Below are 19170 nucleotides of genomic sequence, written 5' to 3'. Positions count from 1 at the left end.
CTCACAATAACCTTATATGGTAAGTATAATCCCTACCTTAGATCCAGCTAGATTAAGTGCCTGCTCAAATAAATCATGAAGCTAGAATTTTAGTCAGTTTTGGTTTTTGTTTTGTTTTGTTTATTATCTCCAAAACCTCTTCTCCAAGTAAATATTCCAATCCATCAGGTCAGAGGGACTTTCTGGAATAAAAGTCTGAAAGTCAAAGTTTTTGAGCTATGATACAGGAATTGATATGCCAGTCAACATTAGAAAGGCTAAGCTATTATGTGGTGGTCCAAACGCACCGTGTAATACATGTGTGAAAACTTAACTATGATTAAAACAGCAAACTCGTGAGTGTTTCCAGATTCTCAGGATTAGAAAATTGCCAATTAAAAAGGGATATCAGTGTGGGGAGCTACAGGTGGGTTCAAACTCAAATTAAGGTAAATAGTAAGCTGCTGCTGCTGCTAAGTCGCTTCAGTCGTGTCCAACTCTGTGCAACCCCATAGACGGCAGCCCACCAGGCTCCCCCATCCCTGGGATTCTCCAGGCAAGAACACTGGAGTGGGTTGCCATTTCCTTCTCCGATGTGTGAAAGTGAAAAGTGAAAGTGAAGTCGCTCAGTCGTGTCCAACCCTTAGCGATCCCACGGACTGCAGCCTACCAGGCTCCTCCATCCATGGGATTTTCCAGGCAAGAATACTGGAGTGGCTTGCCATTGCCTTCTCCGAATAGTAAGCTAGATACTCTTTAAAGCATAAACCGTGGTACTATTCTGGGATTTCAGATGTTCTGAAAGCACCAAGGCTAAAGAACCCCTGAGATGACCGTGTGGGATGCAAAGTAAGCACTTTTTTTTTTCTATTAAACTGAGCTGAGGTTATAAAAGGTACATATTTCATAAAGCACAAGATAGCAAAGAGGAAGTATGCTTGATTACACCTTCTCATTTACTCAGTGCATGTTTACTGAGCTACTCACAGGAAAGAGCCAGGGGTTGGGCATTATAGAAGGCATGGAGAGGGTATTCAGAGCAAGTCTCTGACTTCAAAGAGTTTATAATTTAACAGGTGAAACAGGTCAAGATGAATAGCCATAGCTATGTAGCAAGACCATGAAAAAAAAAAAAAGTGTTGCAACAAAGGTAAAAGAAAATCACTGTGAAAGCAAAGAAAAAGGAGCAATCAATGCACTCTTGATGCAGGTGGCAGCATGTGCACTAAATGCTGAAAAATGGCAAAATGTTAAGAGTCCAGCAGGCTGAAGAAGCACAAGCATTGAGATATAAAGATGTGCTGGAGCAACAGGAAGTACCAGTGTGGCTCTTACATCACTATGTCTCAGCACAGATTTTAGAGTCCAACGTCACCAAGACCTTCCACCCCATCATCCACTGCTCCCTGTGACATCTAAAGTCACAACAGTGATAATGATTTAATAAAAGGCCGAGGGCAAAAAAGTCTGATAAAATAACAAGCCTCAAGGAGTAAACAATACATTTTGACTTGAAAAAGTCCTGAGACTAGAGAGCAGAGTGGAGGTAGGCATATGTAAATGATATGGAAATTCACTATAAATACACATGTGGCTTTGACCCTCCAGGAAAAAAAAAAAAAAACCTTGCTGATGATTGCTATAAAAACTCTTTAGAAGGTAGACACTGTCTGAACACTTGCAGACAAATTGTCATCTTTGTTCCAAATCAAAAGGCTTAAACTCTCCAAGAAAAGCTCCTCTGTCTTTTCAGTCCCTGGTTCTTTTCACCCTTCAGAAGTTCCCTGATCAAAGCCCATGGGACTTCCTAGCCTTCCAGCTGTCAGGAAGAATAGCGGCAGCATAAATGTCATTAGCCATAGAAGCTACATATTTGGGTTGGTATAACTTATATCTGCATGTGATCAATTTCCATCACATTTACAATAGTGGTAAGTTTTTTCTTCTATGGAGTAAAATAACTGTAATGCTCACCTTTATGGACAAAAATATCAAAATAATTATAATTTTGTAATGCTATAGAAGTATGGCATTTTAGAGGATCATCTATTCATAGCATAAGCCCTTCTGATAATGCATATGTTCAATTGAAAAAAAATTTCTGGGTCCATTTGTCACAAGCAGACAGCTCCTACTTATCCCCTTTCTACTAATGTTAAGTTACAGAAGTAATTGAGTTCCAGTGCTGCTACTACATTTCCTTTAGGCAAAATTGAAAGACTTGATAAAGAAATATACTGAAATCTGAATCAAGAGTTTCTATTTCATTAATTTCATTCTGCAAAAAATTGTTTCCTTAAATGTCATTAATTTCATTCTGTAAAAATTTCAAATGAGTCTATTGAAGTAGTATTGATAAAATAAAATTTTTACTTCTTTATTCTTTCAACAAAGATTTTCTTGTCTCACTGTTCTAAATTTAAATTTCAGCTCTTTCTATTTTCTCTCTTTTTTACCCCCGTCTTATTACTTTATTGTAAAATGATTCATTTAGTCAATATCTATTTTCTGTGTACTTTCTATATTTCAGTAACTATTCTGGGGAGCTAGAGGTACCACAACGAATAAAACTAACAATAATTACCCTCAGAAAGATTATGTGTAGTGATGAAGAAGTAGGAAATAAAGAAAATAAAAGTGCAAATTAAGAATATTAGATAAGAGACTTCCCTGGTGGTCCAGTGGATAAGACTCTGTGTTCACAAAGCAGGGGACATGGGTTCAAACACTGGTTGGGGATAAAAGATCCCATATGATGCATGGCAGGGCCAAAAAAATAAAGAAGAGGAAGAAGAAAAAAAAAAGAATAGTAGATAAAAGAAGTAACAATAAAAATCAAACAAGGAATGGAAATGGGCCAAAGAACTAAACAGACATTTCTCCACAGAAGACATACAGATGGCTAACAAACACATGAAAAGATGCTCAACATCACTCATTATCAGAGAAACGCAAATCAAAACCACAATGAGATACCATCTCATGCTGGTCAGAATGGCTGCCATCAAAAAGTCTACAAACAGTAAATGCTGGAGAGAGTGTGGAGAAAAGGGAACCCTCTTACACTGTTGGTGGGAATGCAAACTAGTACAGTCACTATGGAGAACAGTGTGGAGATTCCTTAAAAAACTGAAACTAGAACTGCCATACGACCCAGCAATCCCACTGCTGGGATTTCTCACACACTGAGAAAACCAGAATTGAAAGAGACACGTGTACTCCAATGTTCATCGCAGCCTTGTTTATAATAGCCAGGACATGGAAGCAACCTAGATGTACATCAGCAGACAAATGGATAAGAAAGCTATGGTACATTTACACAATGGAGTATTACTCAGCCATTAAAAAGAATACATTTGAATCAGTTCTAGTGAGGTGGATGAAACTGGAGCATATTATACAGAGTGAAGTAAGCCAGAATTAAAAACACCAAATACAGTATACTAACGCATATATATGGAATTTAGAAAGATGGTAACGATAACCCTGTATGAGAGACAGCAAAAGAGACACAGATGTATAGAGCAGTCTTCTGGACTCTATAGGAGAGGGTGAGGGTGGGATGATTTGGGAGAATGGCATTGAAACATGTATATTATCATATGTGAAACGAACTGCCAGTCCAGATTTGATGCATGATACAGGGTGCTCGGGGTTGGTACACGGGGATGACCCAGAGGAATGGGATGGGGAGGGAGGTGGGAGGGGGGTTCAGGATGGGGAACACATGTACACCCGGGGCCAATTCATGTCAATGTATGGCAAAGCCAATACAATATTGTAAAGTAATTAGTCTCCAATTAAAATAAATTTATATTAAAAAAAGAAAATTGGGTAGGAGTTGAAGTTTTAGAAAGAGTAACATTGAGAAGTCAGTATTCCACAGAAAACTTGAAGTAAATAAGAGAGAAAACCATTTAGATATTTGGGAAAATAGCACTTCTGAAGTAGGAGACAACAAATGCAAAAGTCTTGAGGTGGGAGCATGTTTGGCATTTTCTAGGAACAGTGAGAAAGCCACTGCAGGTGAGCACAGAGTTCCGGGGAGAGCAGTAGGAAATGAGTTTAGAGTCAGATCACAAAGCCCATGTAGATCACAGCAATAGCTTCAGTTTTTATTCTTGCCAACAAAGTTCTGGCTAGTCAAAGCTGTGGTTTTCCCAATAGTCATGTATGGATGTGAGAGCTGGATTATAAAGAAAGCTAAGCACTAAAGAAGTGATGCTTTTGAACTGTGGTGTTGGAGAAGGCTCTTGGGAGTCCCTTGGACAGCAAGGAGATCCAACCAGTCCATCCTAAAGAAATCAGTCCTGAATATTCATTGGAAGGACTGATGCTGAAGCTGAAACTCCAATACTTTGGCCACCTGATGCAAAGAGCTGACTCATTTGAAAAGACCCTGATGCTGGGAAAGATTGAAGGCAGGAGAAGGGGACGACAGTGGATGAGATGGTTGGATGGCATCACCGACTCAATGGACATGAATTTGGGTAAACTCCGGGATTTGGTGATGGACACGGAGGCCTGGCATGCTGCGGTTCATGGGGTCGCAAAGAATTGGACACAATTGAGCGACTGAACTGAACTGAAGTGAGGGGTGACTTGGAAATCTTGTATAAAGGGCACCATCAGCTTTGTCTTGAATGCATGCATGCATGCTCAGTCACTTCAGCTGTGTCTGCCTCTTTGCGACCCTATGAACTGTAGCCCGCCAGGCTCCTGTGTCCAAAGGATTCTCCAGGCAAGGATACAGGGGTGGACTGTCAGGCTCTCCTCCAGGGCAATTTTGTCTTAACTGTCCTCAAAATGGGTAGGTTCGAGAGGCTGTGAGTGTTGAGGGGTGGGAAGGCTTGGTAGATGGTGGTCTTAACAAAAGTATACAGATTTCTGGGCCATCTGACTCCTGATGGAGGCATCAGTTCAGTTCAGTTCAGTCAATCAGTCGTGTCCAACTCTTCACGACCCCATGAATCACAGCACGCCAGGCCTCCCTGTCCATCACCAACTCCCGGAGTTCACTCAAACTCACGTCCATCCAGTCAGTGATGCCATCCAGCCATCTCATTCTCTGTCGTCCCCTTCTCCTCCTGCCCCCAATCCCTCCCAGCATCAGAGTCTTTTCCAGTGAGTCAACTCTGTATGAGGTGGCCAAAGTATTGGAGTTTCAGCTTTAGCATCAGTCCCTGTAATGAACACCCAGGACTGATCTCCTTTAGAATGGACTGGTTGGATCTCCTTGCAGTCCAAGGGACTCTCAGGAGTCTTCTCCAGCACTACGGACTCCTACAAAGGGGTGCAGTCATAGTGCCCTCTTCCAGCAGTGGCCTGCAGAGGGCACTGGAGAGGAGGGCTCAAGCTACTTCTGACCTCTGCTGAAAGAGGCTTCAGGGCAGGAAAAAGGGCAATGTTGCCCTAATTTCAATTAGTTTGTCATCCACCTCCTTGAAATATACTTAGAGCTTAATTTCTTATGCTAGTAAGCAGTGTCCTGAAACACTTATGAAAAAATATCTTTGGATCAGAAATAAATACATCTGATGTCTCAATAACTAGGGAATATGGTGAGGCTGCAAAAGGGCAAAGATGCTTGCTGACTGGTGTCTGAGAGAAGTCACGCATAGTATATATATATCCCAAATTAAAATATCTCCCCAACTGCCAATCACAGTGCAAGAAATGTCACCGTTAGAGAATCAGGGAATCTCAAGTGTAACTAAGATTGAGAAAAAGCAACATAGTGCCACAGAATGAATGCAGGATTTGGCATCCCACTGATCTGTGTGTAAACCCCAGTCCAGGGCCTCATCAGCTGTGTCATGTCAGTTAACTTGCTCTAATTTTCTAACCTCCCCATAGAATATTCACACACCACAGGCAGGACAAGTTTCTGTTGGGTGGAGACAGGTGCCAAGGTCGCATTTCTGCTCTGGGCGACCATGGAAAGATTGTTGATTTAGGACACTAGAAGTGGCTGGCTCCATGAAACAGAAAATTGAGGAAAATGTTTAATGGGCAGATGACATATGTGGACATCTGCAAAGCGTGGTGTATAAATATGCACTTAGACTTTAAGCCCCACAAATACCCTAGATCTCTGCATAATCTTCAGTTCATAGTATTTCCCTGTGAGGTATTTGAGTAAAAAGCACTTATTAGAAACACTGTAAAGACAATTCACCTCTAAGCTCTCTTCCACTTACAGATTCTAGAATTCATTGAGAGTGTATGATAATTGGAGAGAAAAGAGTCTGGACAAAGTTATAAAACAGGAAAATGGAAGTTCAGTGTTTTTCCAAAGGTATGCAGGACCCCCTTAGTGTGTTTTGACCATTCAAGGATTTCCTCTCCACCCTCCCTCCCTCGTAGCTCAGACGGTAAAGAGTCTGTCTGCAATGCAGGAGACCAGGATTTGATCCCTGGGTCAGAAAGATTCCCTGGAGAAGGAAATGGCAACCCACTCCAGTAGTCTTGCCTGGAAAATCCCATGGACAGAGGAGCCTGGCGGGCTACAGTCAATGGGGTCGCGAAGAGTCAGACATGACATAGTGACTAAACCAGCACTCCCTCCCTCACACACACACACACACACACACACACACACAGATACCCTCTCATGGAAATGACCCACACTGAGACACATAAGCCTCTCACCCACCAATGCCCCAACCATCAGCTGAAAGACCACTCCTAGAGAGGCAGTGAGGTGGAGTTAGGTTAGGAATACAGGTTTTGGCAACTCATGACACTCGGTGATTTGGGGGCAATTATTTAACCTTTCTGAGTTTTGCTTTTTCTGATGTACAGGGGGATAATAAGAGGCCCTTGACAGTGATACAGCACAGAATGAATGGGGTAAAGTGTTTAGTCTTGGGCCCAGTGCACAATAAATATTCAATAAATAGTAACTATGATTTATTTTCCTGTTTTTTTATGAGCACTGTTGTTCTGTTGCTCTATATATTTTCTTGCTGCTGCTGTTGTTGATTCCCTGTTGATATGTCAGGATGCTGATAGCATCAACCGCTGAAGTAATGCACATTATAACAATTCTGTACAGCCTTGCCCACTCAGGAATTTATCCGGCCCACAGACACAGAGAGAGGGCAGCTGATGTATTCTCCACTGTGCCTGTGCCATTCACTTATCTAACAGTCAGTCTGGGGGTCCTTTGGCCCCTCTCACAGCATACAGAAGAGTAGCAGTTTTGTCTTCTGGGGGGCAGGGTAACCTGAAAATAGGTAGACTGCTTCCAAGTCTAGTTGTTTCCAGTGGCCTGATACCCATCTTGTCTTTTTCAGTGCTTAAACGTCTTTTTAAGTTTTTTCAAAACTTAAATGGTTTTATTTACAGAAGTCAAAGGTAAAAGGTACAAGCAGAAATTATTCCATAATCACAAAAAATAAAACTAAAGCTGAGCTCTATGTAGTGAGCTGCTAAAGGATATTGCATTCTACAAATGTATAACATGATCGTGTATTTCCATTCATTATTTCTTACCTGGATTGATTGTGGAAGGAAATAATTTTCTCTTTTAGCTCCATATTGCTTGATCCACAGCCATGGCCTCTGGATTTCCAGAATGAATAACCCACAGTTGTCCAGAAATAACATTTATTAAGCAACAATAAAACACACAATAGAAAAGGCCTTATAAGTAAAACTATATATTTATAATGCTTTATTTTTTTTTTTGCTCCAGTACTCCACAAAACACTACAGACAGTAACAAAATAATTCAGTAAATATTAAAAACTTTCAAGAGACTTATAAGACACTCTTTATCATATGTGAGCATCAACAATGCCACAGCTATTAGATACACTATTAAACACTATCATAGATATCTTTCTTGAATTAGGGCTATGATTAATATTTTTATTCAGAAGTCATAACATTTACACATACCCATACACAAGAGAACAGTTCAGAGTAAGTGAAGCAGACACTCCAGTGAAATGGAATCATCTGCTTGTACAGCATTTAAAGGTATTACAGTGTTAACAAGAGAGAAGTCAACACACTAAAGAGAAATATTGGGGTTTGCTTGGGATGGGAGGGGTGAAAATAGAGCAATCAATGAAAGCTGCTTACATATTTTCCATTGCTCTCTTAGCAATGTGCTCCCTTCCCTTTTCTGCCTTTTCTTGGTTAAGGTATTCCAGCACTTTCACTAACAGATCTTCATCCAAGTACGGTCTGTTGGGAGTATCATCACTCTTCAGGGGCCCTACAGGGAGCCTTTTGCTTACCGAGGCCAGTTTTTCAGTCTCCTGAGAGCTGTGTTGACTCAAATGCTCTTTGAGGGCCTGCTCGATTTGGTTCTCATCCTGTCGATCATCTTCAGTTGAGCCTTGACTGGGAACTCGCTTCACTGGATTGGCATTCATGATCTCAGGGTATTTAACCAGCATCCTGGCCAAGTACTCTCCTAATTCTTGATCCTTGTCATTCAGGTTCTCATATGCCATCTGTCTGTTTTCAACATCTGGCATCCAGACAGCTTTGGGGAGCTGGTTAGCTTTAGATCTTCCAGGACCATAGGGCAGTCTTGACAGAACTTTCTCTCGGTTATACTGATTGGGAAAATATGGAGGCTTTGGATTTGCAGCACTCTCCATCCCTAAAAGATTTAGAATGTCCTCCACACTGAGCCCATCCGGTAGGGCCTCTGCCACAGCACGACCAGGTGCTTTGGGGTAGCCATTCTTGGAGAGCATCTTATTTTGGTACAGATCTGGATGGTCTAAGTCAACCTCTGAGATGTCTTCAGGTTCAACAGGAATCTCAAGTTCCTGCTCAGGTTCCACTGGCTTCTCTCCAGTTTTGAGCATGTCAATCAAGTCTTCAGGAGGTATCTGTAAATTCCTTGAAATTTCAATCAGCTGATAAATAGATTGAGGATCAAGTGGTTTCTCAAAGAGCCTGCTTACTCTTTCCGAAGTTTGCCCATTCTGGGACCTCCCACTTCCCGCAGCATTCACTAACCTTTTCAGATAGGCAATCACTTTGGAGACATCATCTGAGAGTTGGTCTTTACTCTCTTTCCGAAGATCTTCATCTTGGAGGCCCAGCTGCCCGGAACGCTTCATTTCATCATTGATTTGCTCAGTTTTGTCTGCATTCTCTTTGCTGTCTCTTACCTCTTCCTGGGTTTGACTCTCTATTTTTTCCTCTACTGGGTTCCAATCTTCTCCCCCAACCACATCTTCATAGGCAATGTTATTAGCCTTGTAGATATCATCTTCATCGTCTGTGTAAAGTTTTTGCTCCTCATCAGCCCTCTCACGCTTCTGGTTGTTTGGTCCCGTAAGTTTCCCCAGCTCTTGGAAGACAGATTCCAACGTAGCAAGATTTTGAGGAGTATATTGTTCCTCCACTATTTCATTTGTGCGTTTGAAGGGGTTGTCCCTGGAATTCTCTTCATACATAGGAGGGAATCTCATGTGCTTGAGCTTTCTCTCTGCCCACTGTTGAGTCTCGTAATCATCAGGCATGTCCATTGGAAAGTTCTTTTCTGAATTCAAAGTATAAGGCTTGTTTTCCTTTGGGGCAGACTGGGGCTCATTTTCAGCCTGTCTCAAAGCTTCAGCTATTATCTTCATCCATTCATCTTCACTCAGGGAATCCCTCGAACTTTCTGGCAAGTCACCATTTTCTTTTTGCTGAAGGGGAACAGAAACACCTTGGTAGGGGTTGTAGTCTGGGCTGCTTTCTTCTTTGTGAGCTTGTTGTCGGAGCTTTTCTATGTACTCCAAAGCCCTGATCATTTCAGGACTGGGAAACCTTTGGACATTTTCCAATCTGAGATCTGGTTCCTTCTGAAGCAGCTGGTTTCTCTGAAATGAAGCAGCTTCAGCTTCAGAGAGGAGGAAAATTAAAGGGATGAGAGACAGGACTGCTCCAAGCCAGTGAGTCTTAGCTTCTGCCATGTTTGAAAGATTTCCTGAAAGCATAGAAAACATGAGTTAACACAAACTGACTAGTAGACTCTATAGCAAAAAAAGTAATTAACCATTGAGGGGGGAAAAGAACATAGTAGAGATTACTCCACATTAATTTAGGATGACTCTCTTTGAAACCTATAAATGTTTCATACACAATCCTCATAAGATAACCACAGGAATCTTTAGCAAAATTGTTTTCCATTTTGCATCAAATTTGCATGGCATTCTTTTGGTTAAAATAATAGCAAAAACACTGATATGAGGTTTCTCAAGTATGATTTTTTAACTTATAAGATATGTTTTGTTTTAGTATGCATAATTTATGTTAAATAAAGATTTTCCAAGATGAGTTTTAGTTATTTGTACAGCATTTATATTGAAATCACTGGCAGAAAAATTAGATGGCTCAATTTAAAACATGCATGTACACACACACAGAGTTATATCCTTATCAAAAACCATTTCAGAAATAACTTGTCCTTTAGTCTGATACCAAATCATATTATTAATTTTGGAAGGTCTGTACCTTAATGACCTCCAGAATATGGGTCTTCTTAAGTCCAAGCTAATTGGCAAACTTAACAAAGTTTTTTTCTTTTTAATATCCCCAAAGCAGTATTTATTTACTCAATGAATTCCAAAATATTGAATTTAGAAGTCTGGTATTTTATAATCATTCATCTTGATTGATGTAATAGCACACATGGTACTATCAGGATACACAAGCACAATAGTCAGAACTGCAAAAAAAATCCATGATATCCAATGATATTTATTTCAGTGTAAATGTACCAATGCACGGAAATATAAACTGTTTTAAAACATCTGTGCCCCATATTTCTTCTAATAATTTTACTGTGACTGTCTTATAAAATGCAGTCATGATTATAGTTTTCCTCAGCCCTCAAGAGATATAGTAAATAATAACAGATGCTACAGAGAGAACATAAGTTTTCTGAGCCAGTCTATTTCTGAACTTGTAAGTGTTCAGATTCAGCTTGACTCTGTGTCTATTTGGGTGTGGACCTATGAAATCTCAAATGACTCATTCTGTTAGAAAATTTTAAAATAATCACTATATAATTCCCAATTTAGAAAAATGCATCCAGTGTGTTGAATTCTTCCACTTAAAATTTTTCATACATTCTTTTTCTTCAAGGCCTTATAGGCTCTTGTATGCATTAGCAAGAGGATTAGTTTTTACATGTTTTACATTTGGCCTTGCTAACATTGAAATCTATTTTAACATGTGCAATTTTGTTACAAATAAAGTAAAAGAATTTTATAAGTTTGCTTATGATATCTTAACTGAATTATGATTTTGTGATATATAAGTTAAGTTATTGGATATCATTATCTGTTAGCTTAGACATCAATTGCAGAAAATATCATTGTTCACTAGGTCATATTGGTATTTAAGTAATATTTTCAGTTTTTAGAATCTCAAAATGTACTTACAGAAATTTCTTTAGTACAGATTTATTTATTAAAATGATTATTCAAATTAATTACTAAAATGTGCACTTACATTAATTTGGCTACTTAATTTACTGAAGGAAAAATCTTTAAAGGCATGTCAGAGAAAACTTCTAAAATACTTACTATGAATCAATGTTTACTAGAGGAAATTGTATCCATAACTTATTAGGCTTAAATAAAAGTACATTATGCATTCTTCTTTATATTATTTCAGGATTAGTTTAGATTTGAAAATCAATTTTCCACATTGGCATTTGGACTAGAAATTTTAAGAATCTTAGTTAATTTATTTTCTTTGAAACCATTACCCTGAAGTATCCTTAACCCAGTTATATGCTAGGTTATGTGCTGATATTTAAAATCATTATTTTGTAGGTGAACTTTGCTGTGGTGTTGGGGCAGAATATTCAATGCAGTTATTTAAACCACAGGCCTAACAAGAGCTACCGTTTGGTCATTTACTCAGATTCAGTTTGGGTGACATAGTTATTGCCTGTGACTAAGACTCAAGGGATTTTTTTAGATAAGCTGGTAGCAGCTCATCTAAATAGTGAAGGTGGTTTTAACAGTTCTGATGTTCTATGTAGAGTTTCAACCAAAAAAACCTCATAAGTTAAAATGTTTTTTCTATTGAAATTATACTAGAGCATTGACAAATGCAACTGGATGTATCAAATTTGAGCAATTCAATTAGTTAGGATACAGGAAAAAGAAACCCTTGTCCCATTCAAAATATTTAGCAAAATATTGTACAACCTCTTTCAACCAAAGCATAATAATAAATAATTTATGGTTATAAATGTTTCCTCATACATTTCAGTTATCTCTTTGTAATCCATGGTCATATCCAACCTAAAACCAGAGATAATATTTCCCCCTGAATAAACGAAGAAGCTCATTCTAGTCTTACTTTGCTAAGACCAAAATTAGTAAACAATAATGTAAGCCCTTTCAGAGTATACCAATTGAAAAAATAATTTTATACAGTTAGTTAAATTTGAGCTCTTGCAAAGTAAATGTCAAAGAAAAAACAAACAAACCTAGCTCCAAAATGGGTTGCTTCTATCACGAACCTGTTTAACAGCCTTTGAATCATCAGACACCTACTGTTAAGAATATTAAGTATATAAATTGTATCCCTGCCCTTGTATCTGGTCCTTAGGGCAAGAAACAATAAACTAAGGAAAGAAACAAAATGTCAGGCTTGGTTAACTTTACATTAATAATGTGTATTGACACAAATATCCTTAACTTTTTCATGTTCTTATTTATGATTATCTAAATGACACAACGGTTAATAAATACCTGACAGCAAGCAGTGTAAATCACAGATGTAATTATTCATATATATGTACATATACAGTGTCCTTAGGTTGCCAGATGAGCAGCAGGTTGCCGTTCAGTTATTTTATAGATATAAGCTTGCCAAATGGTCTTTTTCTTCTTAACTAGGAATTAAGGACAGAATACGCAATTTAGAACTTTCCAGTAAGTAGAAGGGAAAAGCAGTCTTACCTCTTATTTATATGGCAGAGGAAGTCCACAGCATGTTCCTCCTGGTCCCCGGCTTGAGCTGCTCGGACCGTTTCAGCACCCGGACAGCTCCTCGGCTTATAGAGAGCCGCCGCGCCTGACTCCGCACTGCCACACTGACGTCACCCGCTCAGCCACAAACCGGAGCACAGGCGAGCTTTTTCAAAGAACCCGAGAGAAAATAATCACTTTATAGATTTAAAAAAAAAAAAAAGTTGCATGCTTACGCCACCTGTCTTTCTGTGGCAAAAACTGCAGTTCCCTTTCTTTTAACAAAATCTTTGAGGCTTGAAATAAAATGCTCTGCACAATTTCCCTTAGAAAAATCCGTCAGATAGACATGGCTAATTGCGATATAATCTCATCTGTGTCCAAACAGCTTGCGATAAGGGTTTCCTGTTGCTATTGTTGTTGTTGTCATCGTTGTTAAAAGAAAGTTTTACAGATAGGGACTTTTTTTTCCTTCAGTGGCCACAAAGAAATTACATTAACATTCCTCAGTATGCTCCAAGAGGAACAGAATACACATTATGAATATGAAATCGTATTTCATATCATAACCGCAAGTAGCATTGTTTTTAAAATCATGTTTATTTGAATAAAAAAGTGCTTTCTTTTTTATGTGAGTCAACCTCAAGGCTCTAATGAGTTAGGATTTTAGTCTACGGTTTCAATATAATTTTGAAGTGTGTATTTCTAAGGACTCAGGTCTAATAGTTGATAATTCTATATTAATCTGTTGGCATCTTTTACAACATCTGATCTCAAAAAGGGAAGCTCAGAAGTTGAGAATACTTTCAATAAGAAAAAGAAAAAAATTTTTTGCTGTTTGAGAAAAGTGTGACACATATGCAACTGTAACTAGTTTGTAACTGAAAGGAAGTTATGCTATAAATATTTTCTTCCTCCAGTTGAACCAGGTGAATTGAATACATTCCATAAATGTGACCAGTTCAAGGAATAATATAGTGTTAATACTTAACTTCCAACAAGTTAAGAAGACTTGTAGTCATAATCATTGTTGTGCTTTACCAGGTAACCTGATTAAATAGTATATAATTTCAGTTCAGTTCAGTTCAGTCGCTCAGTCGTGTCCGACTCTCCGCGACCCCATGAATCACAGCACGCCAGACCTCCCTGTCCATCACCAACTCCCGGAGTACACTCAAACTCATGTCCACAGAGTCGGTGATGCCATCCAGCCATCTCATTCTCCGTCGTCCCCTTCTCCTCCCACCCCCAACCTTTCCAATTTACATAAGTCTAAATTTTTAACATCATTGTATTAAAGATATGATTTTCCTAAAAACCATATATTTTGAAATAAACTTTATGCAGAAGAACCTTGCTGTATAAAAGATCCCTTTTGTCTCTGTTACATGAATAATTAGCCACTGATTTATTCATTCGGTAAGTTGTAATGCCTACTAAGTGCCAGACACAAAGATGAATAGTTTCTACATGTATATATGCATATATATATGTTGCTGCTGCTGCTGTTGCTAAGTCGCTTCAGTTGTGTCCAACTCTGTGTGACCCCATAGACAGCAGCTCACTAGGATCCTCTGTCCCTGGGATTTTCCAGGCAAGAACACTGAAGTGGGCCTCCAGTTCCTTCTCCAATGCATGAGAGTGAAAAGAGAAAGTGAAGTCGCTCAGTCATGCCCAACTCTTAGCAACCCCATGGACTGCAGCCTATGAGGCTCCTCTGTCCATGGGATTTTCCAGACAAGAGTACTGGAGTGGGTTGCCATTGGTTAGGTTGGCCAAAAAGTTCATTGGGTTTTTCTATAAGATGTTATGGAAAAACCTGAACAACCAAACTTTTTGGCCAACCCAATATATATATTGGTCTAGTGGGGATAAGAGACACATTATTTTTATTTTAGGGTAAGAGACAACAGATTTTTTTTATTTGATATAAATTGAAAAGCACTAAGAAAGATGTCAGACAGCAGAGACAATAGGGATCATTGTTCAGTCTAGAAATCTTGGATGGGAAGGATTCTGGGAAAAGAAGCCTGAGCTGAGGTTTCCATTATCAAGTTTTACTTAATGATTTCTAACTATTCTAGGTAAAGCACAATACTCTTGAACTCCTTGAGGAAACAGAAATAGTTTAAAACCTTAGGGAAAAAATAATCTTGGGAAAAGTAACTCTTGATTTTCTCTCTTTGATCTCCTGGTTAAGATATTTGATTCCTGATGACTGGTCATTAGCAGATTGACATGGAACTCATAGGCTTAGACTGGAGTCCTATGGTCAATTTATCTAATCTATTTATGCCTCATAATGGGTTTTTAGCACCATTAAGGTTAAGTGCTAAGTTGATGAGACCTGAGTTAACAAATCTCATTTCTCAAGTGCATCTCAAAAAAATAAGTTCATTTGCAGATATCTCTGTTAGCTTTGCACACATAACATTTTCTTAAATCCTGACAAAGATAAACCACTCTGAGTTTCACCTAATTTACTTTCCAGTACTTCTGTGTGGCCAGGAACTAACCAATATCAACACAGCATCAGAAAATTCCACAAGATTACTCTTAAAGGGTTGACTTGTTTCAAGAGGTCTCAACAACCCTCAAGGAAGTCACTCTTGATCAGCTAGGGCATATATGCTCTAAACTAAACTTTTTGGCAAGGATCAGAAGCTATAGTTCTTCTAAGATCCCATAGTCTTGCTGAGAATGTCTTTAATTATCAAAAATCCATATAAAACCTCATTCAAAAACTCCATGTAGAAGTGAGATGTCATGAGGCAACCAGTGGGATGGACTGGCTTTATCAGCTAAAGGTGTGGGAGAGCAATGAGCCATTTGTGAGTAACTGAATTCCTTTCTACTATACAAAACTGTGATAAACACCTACCATTTACTGAGTTCCGTTATGTTCCAGGCACTGTGCTTGGAGTTTTGGCAATCTAATTTAACCCTCTTGTCAACTATAATAGGTAGCTCTATTTGTCTCCATTTTACAGTTGAAGAAACTGAAGCTCAGAAATAACTCAGTTGGCCACTGTTTCCTCTCTCATAATTGGTAGAGGTAAGATTTGAACCTAGCTCATTCCAAAGGTATATCCATAATAAAGACCATGATTTGGGCACTCTAGCTAGATGATAGGAATACAGAAATGACTATGGCTAGGATCTAATAATGAAAGATCCAAGTCTAGAATACAATCACTTTGACAAAATTCTCAGGGGTTGTTACAGTTGTTTTTCCTGGTCATTGCTTAGGTGTTGCAGGCTCAGACTTCTATTTGGGGCAGCAAACATGGAAAACAAGAGTCAACATTAGATCACCTCCTTGACGCTATGGGGCATATTATAATGCCTTCCAAATGAGAAAGCATTTACTGAATTTGGAAAATTCTATTCAGTAGACTGTGTTTTATGGATTTTTCAATCAGTTATACTTAATATATCTCTAAAAGTCATTAAATTTTTGGCCAGTAGTTATTTGTTCTAAAGGAAACTGTATTCTCTAATAGAAATATATTTGGAAAAAAAATTAAAATGTAATACACACAAAGAAAGCAAACTTCTTGTTGAATCTTTTAGAGCATGTATAATATAGTAAAGATAACCTATAAATCTTTTTATCACTAAGCTTGAGATAAGATCATTTTGAACATTCCTCACAAAATTTTAATTTTCGGTTAGGTTTAAATTGTCAATTATCATTGCCTCCAAGAAACAAAGCTCTATATCTTGGACATTTTAAAAATAATTATATACTGTGTATGATAATGGTTTTTACTAAATTAGCTTGCATCCTCACTGTGGTGCTGTTAAGATCAAGCTAATCATTCACAACTTAAATCTAAGTAATTAGAAGGGACTCATTCCTTTTTATGATCAGATTTTCTTAAATCTTAGTCATTCTGTCCTTTGTTATTTAATTTCATATTTCATTTAGACCAGATTCTGATTTTCCTATCATTTGTACATGCAATTCTCTACCTTAGTAATCCTTCAATTTGAAATGTTTCTTCCACTCCATTACACTTCTCATTTTGTTTCAATTTATATGAAAGCAATTAAGATCCAGAAGACCAATACATCTTCTTTCTTCTCTTTCTCTCCCCTCTTTCCTGACTCTAACTTCCTCCCTCATCCCGCTCTCTCAGAAAACAAGATTTTCATGGAGAATCCGGTCTGCAGTCTTATTTTATACAGTTCTCTGAGTTCTCACAGCAAGTTCACTGGAGTGGCTTGCTATTCCTTCCTCCAGGGGATCACGTTTTGTCAGAACTCTCCACTATGACCCATCAGTCTTGGGTGGCCCTGCACGGCACAGCTCATAACTTCGCTGTTAGGCAAGCCCCTTTGCCATTACAAAGCAATGATCTGTGAAGGAGGGCAAACTCTGGGAGATGGTGAGGGACAGAGAAGCCTGGCATGATGCAATCCATTGGGTCGCAGAGTTGGACACAATTTGGCAACTGAATAGCAACCAGTCTGCTGCATATGTGACCTGAGGTCCTCCAGCACTTGCTGGGGGACATAGGTGGTGTGTACTATCTTCCCCGAGCCCCTCAAGGCCTGGTATCCTTTTCATTGCTCATTTGTCACCTGTTTTCCTCTCTTCCCTCCTTCCTGCTTTCCTTCTTTATACTTCTGGTTGATGCTTTACCTCCCTGATGTGCTGCTTCCAAAATTTACCTAAATTCTACTAATTATAGTACAATGTATTACAATAAGTTCTAATTTATTACAACTGGAATTTATCACAATTTATTTATTATTGTACTTTGCTACAATAAATTACATTTTATTACAATAAAACAATAAATGTTCCTTCATGACATCAGTTCAGTTCAGTTCAGTCACTCAGTCATGTCCGACTCTGCGATCCCATGAATCACAGCACACCAGGCCTCCCTGTCCATCAACAACTCCCGGAGTTCACTCAAACTCATATCCACCGAGTCAGTGATGCCATCCAGCCATCTCATTCTCCGTCATCCCCTTCTCCTCCTGCCCTCAATCCCTCCCAGCATCAGAGTCTTTTCCAATGAGTCAACTCTTCACATGAGGTGGCCAAAGTATTGGAGTTTCAGCTTTAGCATCAGTCCTTCCAATGAACACCCAGGACTGATCTCCTTTAGGATGGACTGGTTGGATCTCCTTGCAGTCCAAAGGACTCTCAAGAGTCTTCTCCAACACCACAGTTCAAAAGCATCAATTCTTCGGCGATCCACTTTCTTCACAGTCCAACTCTCACATCCATACATGACCACTGGAAAAACCATAGCTTTGACTAGATGGACCTTGGTTGGCAAAGTAATGTCTCTGCTTTGTAATATGCTATCTGGGTTGGTCATAACTTTCCTTCCAAGGAGTAAGCGTCTTTTAATTGCATTGTTGCCTTCATGACATAGATGACTTTAAAAAGAAAACTCACTATCAAAGAAAAGTAAAATATTTTTCTACTTCCCTTGCAAAAGCAGAGCTTTTCAGAGAACATATAAATTGGAAACTTCATACTGTATTAATATTAATATTGTAACTACTTAATACTATAACTACCTAGTTTTTCAGACGACATTCATTTGGACAACGGCTGATCAAAAGTAAGTTGTGTTGAATTGAGTTAACATTTCCTCATGCCTACTGTCAAAGCTTCAAACACTCCATTTTGGAAATTTTTATCCTCTCAAAGTATCTTTATGCAAACAAACTGCCTTTATTTGTTAGAGCTTCAGGCACTGCCAGAAAATTATGTTTTTTCATTATAGGAGCACTTTCTTTTTTTCTACTGTTTCCCTTATTTTGTAAAACATTTTCCTAGTACTTGAGTTAAAATTTTAAATTTCATTTAAAACCAAACTACTTATAATTCCAGTATCTGTTTATTCTTTGTAATGTTTTTGCTCCTCTTAGCAATTACTGGTGGCCCCATATAGACTAGATAACATTTAAGATCCTTTCTAACCCTTGAACCCAACACCTCTTTTCTTTGTGAAATGAAGATCATCTGTGAAACTACTTTTGCATTTGTCTACTAAGTACTAAAGTATGATCTTTCTCATAAACCTTCAGTGAGAACCACTTAAACCAAATAAATTTAGGCTTTCTTCTCCATTGCCTTTGGATTCTGAAGCCATCTGGTGCTCATAGGAAGAGAAAGTACCATTCTCTTAAATATAATACCATGCATGTCTGAGCATCTGCTCCTTCAGTGGGCTTTGGGAGAACAAAGTTAGTGTGCTAGAAGTTAATTACTTTG

The 19170-nt window shown here is 38.6% G+C and overlaps 1 protein-coding gene across 1 annotated transcript; it reads right to left on the bottom strand.

Moving 5' to 3' along the window:
* Positions 1 to 7681: 7681 nt before the first annotated feature.
* On the bottom strand, positions 7682 to 13033 carry SCG2 (secretogranin II). Its single transcript, XM_055398205.2, has 2 exons — positions 12918 to 13033; positions 7682 to 9922 (listed from the first exon to the last, which is right to left on the bottom strand). Exon 2 carries the CDS (start codon positions 9906 to 9908, stop codon positions 8067 to 8069), a length of 1842 nt encoding a protein of 613 aa, XP_055254180.2. The 5' UTR covers positions 9909 to 9922; positions 12918 to 13033; the 3' UTR covers positions 7682 to 8066.
* Between the last annotated feature and the right edge of the window lie 6137 nt (positions 13034 to 19170).

Source organism: Moschus berezovskii, chromosome 2 (genome assembly GCF_049115385.1).
Source record: "Moschus berezovskii isolate FMDL1 chromosome 2, NW_MosBer_1.0, whole genome shotgun sequence".
Taxonomy (NCBI): domain Eukaryota; kingdom Metazoa; phylum Chordata; class Mammalia; order Artiodactyla; family Moschidae; genus Moschus; species Moschus berezovskii.
This window is presented reverse-complemented; position numbering and strand designations above follow the sequence as displayed.